At 47.3% G+C, this 19,900-nt stretch overlaps 1 protein-coding gene across 3 annotated transcripts in view; it reads right to left on the bottom strand.

The window, feature by feature from the left end:
- Window positions 1–12,200, bottom strand: part of LOC134358831 (slit homolog 1 protein-like) — a 339,272-nt gene extending 327,072 nt beyond the window's left edge. For all 3 annotated transcript variants that reach the window (XM_063071371.1, XM_063071370.1, XM_063071372.1), the window contains exons 1-3: window positions 11,711–12,200; window positions 2,972–3,043; window positions 128–199 (exon numbers count right to left, since the gene is read on the bottom strand). In XM_063071371.1, the coding sequence (XP_062927441.1) occupies window positions 128–199; window positions 2,972–3,043; window positions 11,711–11,889 (323 nt within the window). In that variant the 5' untranslated portion in view covers window positions 11,890–12,200. The remainder of the gene's footprint in view (window positions 1–127; window positions 200–2,971; window positions 3,044–11,710) is intronic.
- Window positions 12,201–19,900: the final 7,700 nt, after the last annotated feature.

Genomic DNA, 19,900 nt, shown 5'->3' with positions numbered 1-19,900 from the left:
TTAGAATAAAAGTCAGGTTTATTTTCACTGACTAATACAACGTGAAATTTGCTGTGTTGGGGCAGTAGTGCACTGCGAAGACATCAAATTACGATAAGCTACAAGCATAAATAAAGCTCGCACTTACAATCTTTCCAGTTCCTTCATGTCCTCAAAGGCGCCACGCTCGATTGAACTGATGTGGTTCTCCATAAGTTGCCTGGCAGGTGAGAAAGGGAAGGAACATAACATCAGGGTCAATGCAGACTCATGGACCATAAGACCATAAGATACAGGAGCAGTACAAGGCCATCTGGCCCTTTGAGTCATCTCTGCCATTTGACTTATTAACCCTCTCAACTCCATTCTTGTACCTTCTCCTGGTAACCTTTGAAACCCTTACTAATCAAGAGCCTATCAACTTTTACTTTAAATATACCCAATTACTTGACTCCACGGCCATTTGTGGCAATGATTTTCACTAACCTCTGGCTAAAGAAATTGCTTCTCATCTCTGTTCTAAATGGTTGACCTTATATTCCGAGGCTGTGTCCTCTGGTCATACTATAGGAAACAGCCTCTCCATGTCAACTCTGTCTAGGTCTTTCAATATTCAAAAGGTTTCAATGAGATCACTCCTCATTATTCTTAATTCCAGCCAGTACAGGTCCTGTGCTAACAAATGCTCCTCATACATTAACCCTTTCATTCCCAGGATCATTCTTGTGAACCTCATCTGGACCCACCTCAATACCAGCACATCCTTTCTTAGATAGGGGGCCAAAACTGCTCACAATACTCCAAATGAAGTCCGACCAATACCTTATAAAGCTTCAGATTACATCCTTGCTTTTCATTCTAGTCCTCTCGAATGAATGCTAATATTGCATTTGCCTCCCTCGCTACCGACTCAACCTACGTGTTAATCTTTAGGAAATCCCACACAAGGGCTCATTAGACCCTTTGCACCTCCATGTTCTGAATTTTCTCCCCATTTAGAAGATAGTTTACGGAGTGTAGTCTATACAGAGTCATGCAGGTTAGCTTCAGTCCAACTCTTCCATGCCGACCAAGAATTCCATCTACAGTAGCCCCAGTTGCCCATTTTTAGCCCATATCTATCTAAACCATTCCTATCCATGCACCTGCCTAAATATTGTCAATGTACAGTACCTGGATCAAACGTTTCAGGCACCAAACCCTGACCATCTCTGGGTGAAGAAGTTTCCCCTCAAGTCTCCTTTAAGTCTTCCCCCTCTTACCTTAAACCTGTAAACCTGTGCCCCCTCACTATGTTTCCTTTCCCTGGGAAAAGGACGCTCTATGCCTCTTCATAACTTTATTCACCTCTGTAAGATCACCTCCCAGTCTCCAGTGTTCCAAGGAATAAAGACTTGGGCTGCCCAGCCTCTCCCTAAGACTCAGGCCTCCTGGCAGCCATCTCATAAACATTCTCTGCACACTCTTCCCAGCTTAATGATGTCCTTCCTACAACCAGGTGACCAAAACTGTGCACGATACTCTGGGGTGCAGCCTCACCAACATCCTGGGCAACGGCAACAAAACATCTCATCTTCCATATGCATTACCCTGACAGGTGCAATGTATTCTTCACCACCCTGACACTCTGTATACCTCAACCCTAGTGTGGGAACACACATTAGTAGCAGGCATTCGACAAAGGAAATCAATCAACACGGTTTACATACGGAGTGAATCTCCCTCTACACTGTCCCATCACACGCTCCCAGGACAGGGACAGCACGGGTTAGATACAGAGTGAAGCTCCCTCCACACTGTCCCATCACACACTCCCAGGACAGGGACAGCACGGGTTACATACGGAGTGAAGCTCCCTCTACACTGTCCCATCACACGCTCCCAGGACAGGGACAACACGGGTTAGATACAGAGTGAATCTCCCTCTACACTGTCCCATCACACACTCCCAGGACAGGGACAGCACGGGTTAGATACAGAGTGAAGCTCCCTCTACACTGTCCCATCACACACTCCCAGGGCAGGGACAGCACGGGTTAGATACAGAGTGAAGCTCCCTCCACACTGTCCCATCACACACTCCCAGGACAGGGACAGCACGGGTTAGGTACAGAGTGAAGCTCCCTCCACACTGTCCCATCACACACTCCCAGGGCAGGGACAGCACGGGTTAGATACAGAGTGAAGCTCCCTCCACGCTGTCCCATCACACACTCCCAGGACAGGGACAGCACGGGTTAGATACAGAGTGAAGCTCCCTCCACGCTGTCCCATCACACACTCCCAGGACAGGGACAGCACGGGTTAGATACAGAGTGAAGCTCCCTCTACACTGTCCCATCACACACTCCCAGGACAGGGACAGCACGGGTTAGATACAGAGTGAAGCTCCCTCTACACTGTCCCATCACACACTCCCAGGGCAGGGACAGCACGGGTTAGATACAGAGTGAATCTCCCTCCACACTGTCCCATCACACACTCCCAGGGCAGGGACAGCACGGGTTAGATACAGAGTGAATCTCCCTCCACACTGTCCCATCACACACTCCCAGGGCAGGGACAGCACGGGTTAGATACAGAGTGAAGCTCCCTCCACACTGTCCCATCACACACTCCCAGGACAAGAACAGCACGGGTTAGATACAGAGTGAATCTCCCTCTACACTGTCCCATTGTGTTCAACACAAGATGTTTCCCAACTTGTCAACACTGGCTTGTCCATCTGTCACTTACTGTCCTTGCCAGCCTAACTGTGTCTGTGCTCTGAACCATAGCCTGTGACTACCTAGTGTGTACAATTATGGGTTTTTAATTCATTAGTAAACAAGTAAAGCCCCCTGCTGTGGAGTTTTACAGAGAAGTTCTGAACCTATAATTCCAGTCTTTCTGCTCGTGTGGCCTTGCCATCAAATCCTTTGATTGTGCGTTTTGTTCAAGCAAAGGGAATGTTTGTTGGTCTTTTGCCCAAGCTGCTGCCTGTGATACTCACAATACGCGGACGTGTCTGAGTCCTGTGAAGTCACTTTTGCTGATGCGAGTGATGTTATTCCCATTCAGCTCCCTGTGAAGTGAAAGAGATGAGGGACGGTTAAACTCCATCCGCCACTCACAGTCCATTCCTGGGTGCTGGGGAAACACTGCACAGAAACAGGCCCTTCGACACATCAAGCTCATACTGACCATCGATCCCATCTATTCCCCCGGTATATTCTACCCCTCATTCACTCACACACTGGGGGCAACTTGCAGCGGCCAGTTAACCTGTGTGTTGTTGGGATGTGGCAGGAAACAGTGCAAAAAGAAATGTTAATATGGCGGTAGATACTTTATTGATCCCAAAGGAATTGCAGTGTCAGTAGCATTACTAAGTGCACAGATATATAAATATTAGAAGCGAAGTAGAAAGAATAAAAAATAAGTTACCACAAACAGTCTAACAAGAGCGGGGGGCGGGGGGGGGGGTCATCACTTCCCCGGCTATAAGTTGTCTTGTTATAGAGCCTAATGTCCGAGGGTATAGCTGAGAAAGGTAGACATGTATCACTTTGTGAGATTAGATTAGATTTATTTGTCATATGCACATTGAAACATACAGTGAAATGCACCATTTACGTCAAGTACCAACAGAGTCCAAGGATGTTCTGGGACAGCCTGCGTGCCTCTAGCACGTCCACAACTTACTAACCCTAACCTGTATATCTTTGGAATGTGGGAGGAAACCGGAGCACCCGGAGGAAACCCACGGGATCATGGAGAGAAAGTACAAACTCTTCATAGGTACTGGTGGGGATTGAACCACAATTGTAATCACTGGCATTGTAAAGCTTTATACTAACTGCTATGCTCTCTTTATACCCAGCAAGATGGACTGTAAGAACTTTTCCTCTGCAGCAGTTAGTACCATATCTAAGCTAAATCCAGTGTGAAGTATTATAATATTTTCAACTCTGGCACTGCAGGTGTGTCGGTGTGCACCCAGCCCAAATTCTGCCACAATTATTCAAGCAATATCAAATGTCACCATCAGGAGGTCAGAAAACACGAGCAGTGGAGATGTGGATGAAGAGAGGCAAGGCCTGATGAGCAGTAGGTAAACACAGACACTTGTACCTGACACTGTCACTGTACCACGATGTGGTATTGTCAATGTTTGCAGAAACCAAACGCAGATTAATTTGTAAGCACAAGAGAGCCTGCAGGTGTCGGAAATCCAGAGTAGCACACACAAAATTCTGGAGGAACTCCACAGGTCAAGCAGCATCGATAGAGAAAAATAAAGAGTCAACGTTTCGGGCCAAGACCCTTCATCAGGACAGAATAAAGAGTCTTGATTCTGCATTCTTGTATTGTTTTCCCTTGTACCACCTCAGTGCAGTGTTGTAATGAAATGATCTGTATGGATGGCATGCAAAACCAACTTTCTCACTGTAACACATTACATTTGAAAATAATAAACCAGTTCACCAATTTTATTCTGTCCTTTGTTGGATATACTGATTCTCTATACAATGAATACCTTTCTCAGTGCCTGTAAGAAACAAATTCTAATGCCCTTTCTCCCCATTGAGACTATGGTCCCCCTACATTGGTCAAAGTAATACATGATCCTATCAGGATTCAGTTACAGTCTAGAATCAAACTAACCCTAACCTGTATATCTTTGGAATGTGGGAGGAAACCAGAGCACCCAGAGGAAACCCACGGGAGGAGGAGATGGCGGCGCGACGGCAGCGCGAGCGGCCTCTCCGGTGAATGATAACTGCAATCTGTCAAGTAGGGGACCGTGCACAATTCTGATTTGATGGAGACAGATGTGAGAGTACTGAGGAACATCTGGAGAAACTTCTGAAATGCCCGCTTCGCTGCCACTGCTACTGTGTGGTAACCAGAACCTCTGGAGCAGAAGGCCCCGAATCCTCGGCTTTGCTTGTTTCAGCGGCCGGGGCGAGGTCGAAGGCACTCGGAAGGCTGTATCGGAGGGGCTGGTCGGAGGCTCGAAGTTTTCGGACGGACGGACTCAGTGTCGGCTGTGGTCGGCTGCTTCCAAGGCATCAGCAAGTTGACGGTGCCTGGAGGTTTATGGCAGGGAGTTTCTCCCTTTCGCCGCCACTATCGGGGACTTTGAGATTTTTTTTTACCGTGCCCATGGTTTGCTCTTTATCAAATTATGGTATTGCTTTGCACTGCTGTAACAATATGTTATAATTATGTGGTTCTGTCTGTGTTAGTCTTTGGTTTGTCCTGTTTTCTGTGATATCACTCCGGAGAAACATTGTATCATTTCTTAATGCATGTATGCATTTCTACATGACAATAAAAGAGGACTGAGTGTTCTCATAATCTAATCTAAATCTAACTGAGAAAATGTGGAGTTTGTATACAGAAACAGATATCTGGGAAAGAGATGACAGATCTCTCCCTGCTTGTTTGAATAGTCATTTTTAGAGTCTTTACATCCAGCTTACAGGCAGACTAGAACAGATTAATTCTCCCAGCTGAAAGCTGTTACAATTCAGCTGCAGAAAGTTGTAAACTCAGCCAACTCTATTAAGGGCACTGGCATCCCCACCGTTCAGGATACCTTCAAAAGGAGATGCCCTAAACAGGCGGGATCCATCATTAAGGAACCCTCCCCTACCCCATCACCCAGGACATCCCCTCTTCTTGTTGCTGCCGTCAGGGAGAAGGCACAGGAGCCTGAAGAGCTCAGGAACAGCTTCTTCCCCTCTCCATCACATTTCTGAATGGACAATGAACCCATGAAACCTCAATTTATTTTTTGCTTTTTGTATTACTGACATAATTTAATTTCATATATATATGTATAGAGAGAGAGAGAGAGAGAGAGAGAGAGAGAGAGTGTGTTTTTATAGTAATTCCTAGCTTTTTATTATGTATTGCAAGGTACAGCTGCTGCAAAAGAACAAATTTCACAAGACACGCCAGTGATTTTAAACCTGAATCACTCTCTCTGCTGGGCAGAGTGAACATGACCTCATATACTGGTGCATCACCTCAACCTTAGGACTATCAGTACCAACAAAGGCAAGCCTATCAGAATAGACCCACACACGTCTATGTAAAGAGACAAAGACATGTATACAGAGAGAGAGAGAGAGAGAGAGAGAGATACAAACCACACACATGTACAGGCGCAAGCACACACTGAGACACACACACACACACACACACATGCACAGGCACAAACACATACACACACACACACTGAGACACACACACTGAGAGACACACACACACACACACACACACCCACACACACACACTGAGACACACACACTGAGAGACACACACACACACACACACACTGAGACACACACATGCACAGGTGCAAACACACACAGAGACACACACACACAGAAGTAAGAATATATTCACAATTCTCACCTCATTATAGGAAGGATAATGGAGACTTTGGAAAGAGTGTAGTGTAGATTTACCAGGATACTGTCTGGATTACAGAGCATGTTTATGAAGATAGGTCGAGCAGTCTAGGGATTTGCTCTTTGGAGCAAAGGAGGAGGAGAAGTGACTTGATGGAGATGTACAAAATGATTAGAAGCATAGATAGAGTGGATTGCCAGAGACTTTAATCCCACCGTAGAAATGGCTCATATGAGGGGGGCATTAGAGTGTTTGAAGGAAAGTACAGAGGGGATGTCAGAGGCAGGATTTTTACACAGAGAGTGATAGGTGCATGGAACACATGGCCAGGGGCAGGGGTAGAGGTAGATACTTTCGGGACCTTTAAGAGATTCTTAGATAGACTAATGGATGAAAGAAAAACGGAGGGCTATGTGATTGATTGATCTTAGAATAGGTTAACAAATCAGCATGTCATTGTGGGCTGAAAGCCCTGTACTGTACTGTACTGTACTGCTCTTTGTTATAACACACAGCCCGTTCAAAACACACAGGGACATGTGTGTGTCCAGACAACACACACACACACACACACACACAAAAACACACACACACAAAAACATACAGAGACATGACACAGGGACATTCAAAACACACAACAGATATACTCACACAGCTTGGCTGCAGTGACAGGAAAGTCCTAGAGAGAACAAGGGCAACGCACTCTCACCCCTACACGAGGGGCACTAACAGAGTTCAGCACAGTACTGAGACAGAATCACACACGGCATCGTGCAGCTTCCTATAAAAACACTCTCAGGCTGGAACGCCATGAGCAGTCTCCGGAGGGCATGTGACAGGATTTGTACATGGAATAACTTAACTGGGAATGACCTCTAGGCTGGAACCCAGTTTGTAGATTTCATGATGTTTACGTATAGAATTACAAATGTTAATGGTGTAACAGATCCCTGGGAGTCAGCAACAGGCTTGGATGTAATCCAAAGATTCAGGGGGTTTCTATAAAGAATAACAGATCCCTGGAAGTAAGTCACAAACTAGGGTCTAATCCAAGAGTTTAGGGGTTCAGGAGAGAGCTTTTTCCCATTAAAACAAAATGTTCACACCATTTTAAACTTTTTTCCCCCAAGCAGCTAATCTGATCAACCATTCTAGTGAACCCCCAACCCCCTGCTATCGATTCCCCCGTCACTGCTCTGACAGCACTTCAATCCACTTCTTATAATGTTGTTTACATTGTAAATACGTGTTTATTTGTACATTCATTTATTTATGCATATTTTTCCATATCCATCCTTTTAACCTCTAACTTTATTATCCTTTTATATATAATTATTTATTCTTTATAATTGTTGAATGTTGCATTTATCGTTGCGTGTCGCACCAACACATCATGGCAAATTTCTAAAACGTGTAAATGTATATGATATATTAAATCAAGTTGATCCCTGATGCTTGACCCTTGAATAACAGATCCCTAGGAATGGGTTATAGGCTGGGATCTAATCACACGAGGAGTTTGGGAATGGGGTTATATGGAGAATGATAACCATTTGGGAGTGAGTTATGGATATAGAATAGAGTGAAACCACATGATGGACTTGGGGAAGGATTGTACATAAATGCTTGCCAGTGGGTTACAGACTGGAAACTAATTCAAGGGTTCATGGGGTCTCTAATAGAATAACAGGTTTGGGTTGTCCATATCAGGCAGCACGGTTAGCATAACGCTCTACAGTACAGGCAACCTGGGTTCAATTCCCGCCACTGCCTGTAAGGAGTTTGTACGTTTTCCCGTGACCCAGTGGGTTTCCTCCGGGTGCTCTGGTTTCCTCCCACAGTCCAAAGACCTACTGGTTGGTAGATGCACTGTAGATTGTCCCATAATTAGGCTAGGATTAAATCTGGGGATTGGTTGGGGGGGTGCGGCTAAATAAATAGAATATCATAGAGGAAATATCTTAAAAGCCTAGGAAATATCATACTAGGCTTATATTCATTGGAATTTAGAAGATTGAGGGGGGATCTTATTGAAACGTATAAAATCCTAAAGGGATTGGACAGGCTAGATGCAGGAAGATTGTTCCCGATGTTGGGGAAGTCCAGAACGAGGGGTCACAGTTTGAGGATAAAGGGGAAGCCTTTTAGGACCGAGATGAGGAAAAACTTCTTCACACAGAGAGTGGTGAATCTGTGGAATTCTCTGCCACAGGAAACAGTTGAGGCCAGTTCATTGGGTATATTTAAGAGGGAGTTAGATATGGCCCTTGTGGCTAAAGGGATCAGGGGGTATGGAGGGAAGGCTGGTACAGGGTTCTAAGTTGGATGATCAGCCATGATCATACTGAATGGCGGTGCAGGCTCGAAGGGCCAAATGGCCTACTGCTGCACCTATTTTCTATGTTTCTATGTTTCTAAAATGCAGCCCAGAGTTAGTTGGAGGTTGGAATCTATTTAAGAGTTCCTGGAGCATGATATATAAAATAACAGATCCCCAAGAATGGGTTACAGACTGGGATCTAATCCAAAGATTCAGGGGTTTTATATAAAGAATAGTAGATCCCTTTGACTAAATTACAAATGGGAATCTAATCCAAGGGTTTAGGGGGATTAACAGATAGAATAATAGATTCCCCAGGAATGAGTTACAGACTAGGATCTAATCCAGAGCTTCCAGTGGTCTATATAGAGAATAACAGATCCCTGGAGTGATTTAGATTTTGCAATCTAATCCAAGAGTGCCCAGGTTTATTTATTCAATAACAGATCCCTGGAATTGGGCTGCAGGCTTGGATCTGATCCAGTAGTTCAGGGGTTTATATATAGAATAACAGATCCCCGGCTGTGAGTTACAGACTGGGATTTACATGAGGAGTTTGGGATAGGGTTATATAGAAAGCATCAAACATCAGGAAGGAAGTTAGAGGCTGGAAGCTAAATAAAATATCTTGGGTAGTTGTGGGTAAGGGTTAAATAAATATAACCCCCAGGAACAAGGAATAAGTTACAGGTTGGGTTTACGGGGTTTTATGGATATAGTTCAGACTTCTGGAAGAGTTATAGGCTGGAATACAATTAAGAGGTTTGGGTGTTTACACAGAGAATAACAGATCCCCGAGAGTGGTTTACCGGTGGGAGCGAATCGGGGGATCTGAAATGATATTTGCGGACATTGAAAGCAGCAATATCAGCGCAATAAAGAGAAGTTCCACTGCCCTCCGTGTCCCGGGAGCCCGCTGCCAACTGGGGTGGGTATCCCGAGAGAGGTCTGCGAGTTTCGCCGAGGCCTGGGGTTGGCGTGTCGTGACTGCTGGCTGGCCGCGGACCCACATACTCCGGAACCCCTGAGCCCTAGTCTGCCGGAGCTGATCTCTGCGGTTGCGACTGCGGGACTCCTGTGGTCTGTAGGGCTTCTAAAGGGTTAGGGTGTTCCCGCGTGTGAGAGTGAGTGCGAGTGAGACTCTGTGCATGAGGGTGGAAATGAGAGGAGGACTGGGGTGAGCGTGACCGTGGGAGAGCGGATGACTACAGGAGCGAGAGGATGAGAATGTGTGCGCCAGTCTGCGAGTGAGAATGTGTGTTACGTGTGAGTGTGCGAGATCTGCGTGTAAGATGTGTGCACGAGATTGCATGACAGTGTCTATCAGAATCGGTGCGTGTGTGTGTAAAAAAGCGCGTGATTCAGTATGCGTGAGTGTATGCAAAATTAGTGCGTGAGTGAGAGAGAAAGACAATGTTTGAATGAATTTGTGTGCGTGAGGGAGAGACAGAGAGAGAGAGAAAGAAAAGGAAGAGGCTGTAGGTGCTTCTATGTGAACACGAGTTCGTGACTGCTCTCACAGTCAAACATCGAGTGGATACCGTACTCGGGAGATGAAAGGCGGCTGAAAAATGACCGTGGGGGATGCAGGAGGGGAGGAGAAAGGGGCAGCCTGTAAACTGACAATCCTTCTACACCCGAAGAGCGTGGACAGAGTTCCATGAGTACGCGGGGCTGCTAACAAAGGCCCAAACCAATTGGATAGTAGACGCGGGCAGATGCTTAAGATGAATGGTCTCGTCCTGGTCCCCACGAGCCAAAGACAAAGGGAGGTTTTTAATGATCTGAAATACATGTTACAGGGAGAATGATCCGGAAGAATCACAATCAACGATAAATTAACGAAGACATCCACAGGATCTGAGGCAGGGTAGTGGGGAGGCTGTTCCAAAACCCTGAGACGATGCCGTTCCTATGAGTCCCGGGACGGTTCGATTCTCCACAGGAACTCACAGGGTCTATTCCAGCTCTCATCCCTGCCTCAGCCCCTCCATCTCCCTTTTCCCCTCAATCCATCTCCCTCCTCCCTCTCCATCTCCCTCTTCCCCTCAATCCATCCAGCTCCTTCCCCTCCATCTCCCTCCTGACTTTCTAGTCTTGATGAAGGGTCTCAGCCCGAAACGTCAAAGTGTATTCCCCTCTATCGATGCTGCCTGACCCGTTGAGCTCCTCCAGTATTTTCTTTTGTGCATTGGAATGAAATACGACCCCTGATCCTGAATGTTGGTGGATTAACCGTGGGGAGGGGCGATTCCTTAATGACACGCAGGCAGTCACGGCGAGCGGCGATATTCCAAAGACAGGACCCCCGCGCCCTCCCCACCCCGCCACGTTACCACAGGGGGCTTGGATGTCTGTTAGGGTGGGATTGTCTTGGGGCAGTGGGGGTGGGGGGAGAGCTACTTCCGTGAAGATTCCGCACCACACACGCAAGCCGTCCCGTTAGGAAACACGACTATATGAAGAACGTGTTTTATTTTCTCTCAGTTGAGGCATTCCCAACTTCAAAGGACCGGGCAACGGAATCCCCTTTTGAAGGCGTCCAATTTCTCCCTCTCTCTCTCGCAAAGTGAGATCCCACACGAGCCGCTGACTGATCTAGTGACTGGCTTGGGGTTATCTGCGGATGGAAAGAGCGGCGCGGGACCGTGATCCCGAGGCAGCAGGCTCAGCCTCATTGTGCACAGCGGCACCTCGGACAGTGAAGCGCTCCCTCGGCTCTGCATTCCGGGTGTTCAGCGGGTCCGCAGAGGAACGGGGGAGGGGTTGGGGGACAGGAGGAGAAGGGGTACATGAATACTACCCCCTCTCATCCCTTGCTCACCCTTTAAGGCTTTGAAACATCATTACCATCCGGCACTAGGTTCTTTTTGAACGGCGGCGGCGAGGTTCTGAAGTTTGGGATTCGTATAGCCCCGACCGATCACTTACAAAGGATGTGCACCCCATTCCTACCCGCCCCCTCCCCTCCCCGGATCTAAAGAGAAGGCGGCTTTCCATACTCACAGTCTCTCTGCGTTTCTGGGGATGTTCTTGGGGATGGTACGGAGTCCCAGCCCGTGGCAGTCCACGCTTGTGCCCACACAGCTGCAGAGAGCCGGGCAGGCACTTGTCCCAATCCCGCAGGCGGCCAGCAGCAGGATCCCAGTCCTGATGATCTTGGGCAACTCCCGGCTTCTGTCCATGGTGTCTGCGAGGGATGTATGCGTGTGGCTGGGGTGGGGGTACAGAGAGAGAGAGTGGGAGATAGAGAGGGAGAGAGAGAGAGAGAGAGAGAGAGAGGGGAAAGAGGTCCTTCAGCCTCCGTCAGATCATAGTGAAGGGGCGCAAGCTTGCCGAAATCCGGTCCTTGCTACTTGCACCCACTTCGCACCCAGCGCCGGAGGGTCACACGCCCTCGATAACACAATAGAAGGGGAGGCCGGCTCGCAGCTACCCGGGATCCTGTGATCTCCACGGCTGAGACTGGCCCCAGTGGTGAATCTCGCAGCCTCACTCTCTATTGCAAACACACACACACATACACTGGGTTACAAGCTGCATTTGACGGCCTGTACAATAAAAGCGTCACACACATCCATCAACGTGACCACAAATAGCAGAGGCGACCCCGCCCACCGAACACACAGCCCCGACTCATCCAACGCAGGGCAGTGACTGCCAATACGCCCCTCCCTCCCTCCCTGCACACCCACATGAACAGCAGGTTACAGTAAGGACGAACGGTTAGCATAACCTGCCTGCTCCGTGGTCCGAGCGTGTGTGCATGTGTCTGTGAATGCTTTTGTGTGTGTGTGTGTGTGTGTGTGTAAACGTGCGTGTGTGTCTCTGTGTGAATGTATATGTGTGTGTGCCTGTCTCTGAATGTATATGTGTGTGTGCGTGTGAGTGTGTGTGTGTGTGTGCGTGTCTCTGAATGTATATGTGTGTGTGCGAGTGAGTGTGTGTGCGTGTGTGTGTGTGTCTGTCTTCCTCTGTGTGAATGCGTGCATGTATTCGTGTACTTATCTGCGTGTGTACTTGTATGTGTGTTTTTGTGTATTTATACGTGTGCATTTGTATCCGTGTGTGTCTGTGTGTGTGACTGAGCCTGGTACACCGGAACACACACACTACACGCGAAAGAATAATTGTTTATTAGGAGGTGTTTTTTTAAATCTCTTGTTCATCATCTGTTGTGTTGCCAAGAGAAACAGAGACACACTCCTCGGAAAGTCTGCCAGACGCCGTTCCCGTTACTGTCGGAAGAATAATGCGTAGAATCATAATTCCCAAGATTACTAATTACAGTTTACGTTTCACTGGGGCTGGGAATGTGAGCGTCAGGGAGTCCGCTGCGGTCACGCTCGGTTTGGGTGAGGTTGTTGCGGCTGTGGGGCGGGGTGTAGGGAAAGTAGGCGAGGGGTCTGTCCCTGTCTGAGCGCTCCCGGAAAGTTGTGCCTGTGTGTGTGTGTGTGTTGTCTGTGTGTGTGTGTGTTGTCTGTGTGTCTGCTGGGCGCAGCGGGAACACGGAACATCGCTGTGATGCAAAACGTGCGGACAGAAAAAAAAAGACTTGCAATATTTAACAATTTGCTGGAGGAACTCAGCGGGTCGAGCAGCATGCGTGAAGGAAAATTAATTCAAGTCGAAAACCCGCACCAGGGTCAATGTCCCAATGAGTAGGAAGGATTTGATTAAACTGGAAAGAGTACAGACAAGATTTACAAGAATTAAACCGGGATTGAGGGGCTGAGTTATAGGACGAGGTTGGACCGACTGGGCCTTTACTCCTCGGAGTGCTGGAGACTGAGCGTATAAATGAGGGGTATAGATAGGGCGAGGTAAAATGTGAGGTCAAGAGCCCGTTCTATTGCCTGAGCATTCAATAGTGTTGTATCGCGGGGTAGAAGCTGTTCTTCAGTCTGTTGGTTCGTGCTGCCAGGCTTTTTCTCCTGTCCGATGGGAGAGGGGAGTAGAGAGATGTCCGGGACAAGAGGGGGTCTTTGAGAGTGCTGGCTGCTTTACTGAGGCAGCAGGAAGTGTAGACCATCCATGGAGGGGAGGCTGGTTTTGACCAGGTCTTGACTGGGTGGACACAGAGAGGGTATTTCCTCTGGTGGGGCAACTCTAGATTGAGTTTAGAAATAAGAGGTTATCTACATAATACAGAGATAAGGTGAAATGCTTGTCTCCCAGAATTTTCCAGGTCTCTGGAATCCTTTCCCTCAGAGGGCAGTGGAAACAGGGACATAGAGTCATAGAGCACCATGGCACAGAAACAGGCCCTTCAGCCCATCTAGTCCATGCCACATCGTTATTCTGCTTAGCGCCATTGATCCACACCTGGACCACATCCATGTAGATATCAAGACACCTCTTAAATATTGCAATTGAACCTACATCTACTGTTCCACACTCTCACCGCCCTCCTAGTGAAATGTGCCCTTCAGGTTCCCCTAAACATGTCACCTTTCACCTCTAACCTATGGCCTCAAGTTCTACTCTCACCAAACCTCAGTGGAAAAAGCCTGCTTGCATTTACCTTGTGTAAACCTCTATCAAAATCCCCTCATTCTCCTGCACTCTAGGCAATAATGTCCTAATCTATTCAGGCTTTCCCTATAACTCAGGACCTCAAGTCCCGGCAATGTCCTTGTAAATTTTCTAAACACTTTCAATCTTATTGATATTTTTCCTGCCGGTAGGTGACCAAAACCGCACACAAAACTCCAAATATGCTCTCACCAATGTCTTATACAACTCCAACATGGCAACCCAACTCCTGCATTCAATACTTCGATTTATGAAGGCTGATATGCCAAAAGCTGTCTTACATCCCTATCTTCTTGTGAAGCCACTTTCAAGGAATTATGGATCTAAATTCCCAGCAGTCTGAATACTTCCAAGGCTCTTGAAAAGTGATGGATGAAAGGTTACTGCAGACAGATGGAAATGCAGAATTGAGATTGCATTCAGATCCGTCATGATCCTCTAGGCAGGTGGACTTGCGAGGATCCTCTGCTGCTCTGTGTATATGGATGGTGTATATGTGTATGTATGTGTATATGGATGGTGTTCACTGTCTGAGCTGGACTAGTTCCCGGGCACCTTCAGGAAGGACAAAGATGGTATAGTGGTGCACCTTGCAAGTGTAACCACCTGATTCGATCCTGATGGTATGTGGAGTTTCCGTGTTCTCCCTGTGACCTTGTGGGCTTCCTCCTGCTTCTCCGGTTTTCTACGCTTCAGAGATGTGCACGTTGGTGAGTCAATTGACCACCTGTACATTTCCCCTACAGTGTGGGTGATGGGTGGAGTTCATGGGGATGGAATTCCTGATGGATGGAATTATGACAGAGATCTCATTGAAACCTAACAGACATTGAGCTTGGAAGAATGAGGGAGATCTCATTGAAACCGAACAAATATTGAAAGGCCTAGATAGAGTGGATATTTATAAGATGCTTCCTACAGTGGGAGAGTCCGGAACCAGAGGGCACAGCATACAAGGGTGCCCGTTTGGACCAAAGATGAGGAGAAATTTCTTTAGCCAGAGGGTAGGGGATCTGTGGAATTCATTGCCACAGAAGGCTGTGAAGGCCAAGTCACTGGATATATCTAAAGTGAAGGTTGATAGTTCTTGAAAAGCAAGGTTGCCATAGGTTACAGGGGAAAGGCGGTAGAATGGCGTTGAGAGGGAAAATAAATCAGCCATGATTGAATGGTAGAGCAGACTCAATGGGCTGAATGGCCTAATTCTGCTGCGATGTCTCATGGTCTTTTGTCAGGGGATACGGAGAAAGTTACTAACTAAGGCATGGGATTGACCTGTGAGCCAGCACAGACTGTGGGCTGAATGGCCTGCTGCATTGCTTCAGAAATGGAAAATACGGAACTATGGGTCAGGTAAGGTACAATACAAGGAGGGCCAGCTGATTGGTAGAATATTCTAGCCAGTCAAAGATCATGGGAGAGGGAGCAGTAAGGAGGATGGAATCAGTAAGCTCAGTCTGTCTCTGTCTCTGGTGTCTTGGGAGAGAAGCATGAGCTTAAACAAGCACACACTCACAGTAGGATATGGAGCAAGTACAAAGCCTCAGGCACATAAGGGATTGATGATGAACACATTTTCTTCATACCACTTGCCTTTCCCTTCTGCCTGAGACTGGATTATACTTCATACTTTATTGTCGCCAAACAATTGATACTGGAATGTACAATCATCACAGCGATATTTGATTCTGCGCTTCCCGCTCCCTGGAGTACAAATCGATACTAAATAGTAAAAAATTTAAATTATAAATCATAAATAGAAAATAGAAAAGGGAAAGTAAGGTAGTGCAAAAAAAAACTGAGAGGCAGGTCCGGATATTTGGAGGGTACGGCCCAGATCTGGGTCAAATATCCCGGATGGAACCACACTGGAAATGAAAGGAAAGCCATTCCAATTTAAACTTCTACCTTGGTGAGATTCAGATCAGTGGGCAAGTAAGGAAATTCGACATCCACCCTATGACTCTCTATAGCTGGCTGGTAGTGTACTGGCATCTGCCCAGACCTCGAAGTTCGAATCTGGCCAGCCCCTTGCCCGCTTTCCACCTGTGCTTGGATGAGCGTTGAGCTAGCAACTCGACCTCATAACAAAAAGACAAACAAATGCTAAAGGAGTGGCAGGGTTGCTGCCTGATGTGCCACAAGGCACAAAGAGGAACAAAAACGATGACGCCCACCAAATTTTGCAGATGCACCATGGAAAGCATCCTATACTGTTCTGCAGAGAGTGATGGACATAGCTCAGCATACCGCCGAACCCAGTCTCCCCTCTGTGGACTCTGACTACTCCTCATGATGGGCAGGCAAGGAGATAGGTCCTGCTGAAGAATCTTGGCCCGATACGTTGACTGTACTTTTTTCCCCATAGATGCTGCCTGGCCTGCTGAGTTCCTCCAGCATTTTGTGTGTGTGTGTGTGTTGCTTGGATTTCCGGCATCTGCAGATTTTCTCTTGTTTGTGATTTTTTTTAACACTTCTCACTTTCTTGTTAAAGAAGCCAATGTAATCAGAGACCCCACCCACCCCAGGCACTCGTTCTTCTCTCTGGACCTCTTTCTCCCCACTGGGCAGAAGAGACAAAAGCTTGAAGACACATTCACCAGGACAGCTTCCATCCTACTGTTATAAGCCTATTAAACAGACCTCTTGCAGGATAAAGGTGAATGTTTGATCTCACAGTCTACCTCGTAATGGCCTTTGCATTTATTGTCTGCCCGCACTGCAGCTGTCTGCACCTTATTCTGCATTCAGTTATTGTTTCTCCGTGTCCTGTCTCAGTGTTGTAATGACAACAGCTGGGATAGTCTCAACCACAGGGCTCATACATTGAGGTGATTGTCAAAAGAAGCTGAGACTCATTCTAATGCAGGAGGCTGTTGTGGTTTATTTTTATTTAGAGATACACATTGGAACAGGCCTTTCTTGCCCAATGAGCCGTGCCAACCCCAGAAACCTAACTATTTAACCCCAGCCTAATCACAGGACTATTCACGATGACTAACTAACCCACCAACTGGTAGGTCTCTGGTCTGGGGGAGGAAAGCCACCCGGTCACGGGGGTGAACGTACAAACTCCTTACAGGCAGCGACGGAACTCAACGCCGAAGTTCCACGCTGTAACAGTGTACCACTAACCGCTACATTACCGTGGCGCCCTATCCAGAATCCCTAGTCAAAAGTGGCAGTGGGGACAGATCTGTCTTGCAAATGGGAAAATGGAGAAATGTCAGAAAAGAGCAGGTGGTATGATTTTACATTTTATTTTTATTTCGAGATATAGCACAGTAACAGGTCATTCTGGCCCAGTGAGCCCCTGTCTCCCAATTACACCCATGTGACCAATTAACCTACTAACCCGCACATCTTTGCAAAGTGGGAGTACATTCATCAGGAGTACAAAAGGAAGTACAATTACACAATGCAGAACATAGTGTTACAGTTATAGAGAAAGTACAGCGCGGGCAAACAATGAGGTGTTATGGCCATGCAGAAGTGGATTGAGTGTTCATCTTTATCGTGTAAGTGGTCCATTCGGGAGTCCTATGACATTGTGACTGAAGTTGCCCTTATGCCTGGCAGTGCACATTTTCAAACTTCTGCATCTTCTTCCCAATGGGAGAGTGGCAAAGAGAGAATATCCAAGGTGGGAGAGGTCTTTCATTACGCTGCCTGTCGCAGCTGGGATTGTAGAGAGAACTGTGGGACAAATAAGGTAGGGTAGTCAGTATCCTTTCCTCCACGGCACAGGTTGAAGGTGAGAGGAAGAAGTTTCAAAGCAGATTTATTTCTCAATTCACTCTGAGTGAGCTCAGACTCCTGGATTTTCCTTTCTCTGTTATTTTCTCAGGTCTTTTTCTCTCCCTCTTCCTCTTTGCCAGGCTATTTTACCTGTTTTTTGTCCGAAATATCCAATATTCATATTCCTGTTGCAGGGCTAATTTACAGCGATAAGCAGACGTACTGGTTAAAACCCTTCCCCTGTATATCTTTTGGTAAGAGATAAGGGGTGAAGATTGCAAGCCAGTGCACGTGTCCATGAGGGGGGACAGATCAGATAGTGGAGAGAATTTGCAGTGTGATGAGAGAGGTGGGAGAGAGAAAGAGAGAGAGGTGTGGGGAGAGGGAAGGGGAGAGAGAGGGGGAGAGAGAGGTGTGGGGAGAGGGAAGGGGAGAGAGAGGGGGAGAGAGAGGTGTGGGGAGAAGGAAGGGGAGAGAGAGAGGGGGAGAGCGAGGTGTGGGGAGAGGGAAGGGGAGAGAGGGGGGAGAGAGAGGTGTGGGGAGAGGGAAGGGGAGAGGGGGGAGGGTGGGGAGAGGGGGAGGGGGGAAAGAGAGGGGGAGAGAAGGAGGAGAGGGGGAGAGAGAGGGGGAGAGAGGGGGAGAGAGGGGGAGAGAGGGGGAGGGGGAGAGAGGGGGAGAAGGGAGAGGGGGAGAGGGGGGAGAGAGGGGGGGAGAGGGGGGAGAGAGGGCGAGAGAGATAACGTTCCTATATATATATATAGGGGGAACCTCCAGGTTAGGCAGTTCAGCTCAGGGTTAACAACCCTGACTGGTAAAACAAGAAGGATCCATCTGCTTAGGACAGAGAGCAATGAAAGACCCTCATTGCTCCCTGATTGCCAGCAGTGAAATGGGCAGTAAAAAATGGACACCTGCTCAATATTGCAAATATCTAACCAGCCAATCGTGAGGCAGCAACTCAATGCATAAAAGCATGCAGCCATGGTCAAGAGATTCAGTCGTTGCTCAATCCAAATCTCAGAATGGAAAAGAAATGTAATGAAAGTGACTTTGTCTATAGAATGATTGCTGATTATCACCAGTGTCTAGAGTTTACAAAGAACGGCGCAAAAAGATAAAAAAAAGCCCGTGAGCAGCCGTTCTGTGTGTGAAAACGTCTTGCTAATGAGAGGTCTGGGGAGAACGGCCGGACTGGTTCAAGGAAGGCGAAAGCAACTCAAATAGCCACATGTTACAACAGCGGTGTGCAGAAGGGCATCTCAGAACACACAACACATCAAACCTTGAGGTGGATGGGCTACAGCAGCAGGAGATAACGAACATTCTCTCAGTTGCCCCTTTGTTAGGTACAGTAGGCACCTGATAACGTGGCCACTGAGTGAACGTTCTTTGCCTTCTGCTGTGGTAGGATTGTTCTCCTCAACCCTCCCCTTCTCTGCAACGGTAAACAGGCTATTATTCTAATTCGGAAAGATCACGTTAGCAATGCTTCCCTCTCCACAAACGTTATCCAACCTGCTGAGCGTTTCAAGAACTATGTTTTTATTTCAGCACACTCTCTGTTCTGCGATGGCTGTGTCAACCCTGTGGCTCTGCATGTTGGAGAACTACCCACGGCCTCACACAGATTATCAAAATACCAGTGGCAGCAGAAACCTCAGGCAGGCCCTGTTTATCTTCCCCACGTCACTTCATTCCCTGATCCTCTGACAGCCAGGACGCAGAACACGCACTGTCATTCTCCCCCGCCATAGAAATTAGAACAGTATAGATTTATTTATCACATGTATGTCGAAACATACAATGAAATGTGTCGTTTTGGTTAACAACCGCAACATAAGGATGTGCTGGGGGCAGCTCACACGTGTTGCAAAACATTCTGACACCAACATTAAATCAAAACAGCACAGAGACAGGCCCGTT

The sequence above is a fragment of the Mobula hypostoma genome, chromosome 19 (genome assembly GCF_963921235.1).
Source record: "Mobula hypostoma chromosome 19, sMobHyp1.1, whole genome shotgun sequence".
In the NCBI taxonomy this organism is placed as follows: Eukaryota; Metazoa; Chordata; class Chondrichthyes; order Myliobatiformes; family Myliobatidae; genus Mobula; species Mobula hypostoma.
This window is presented reverse-complemented; position numbering and strand designations above follow the sequence as displayed.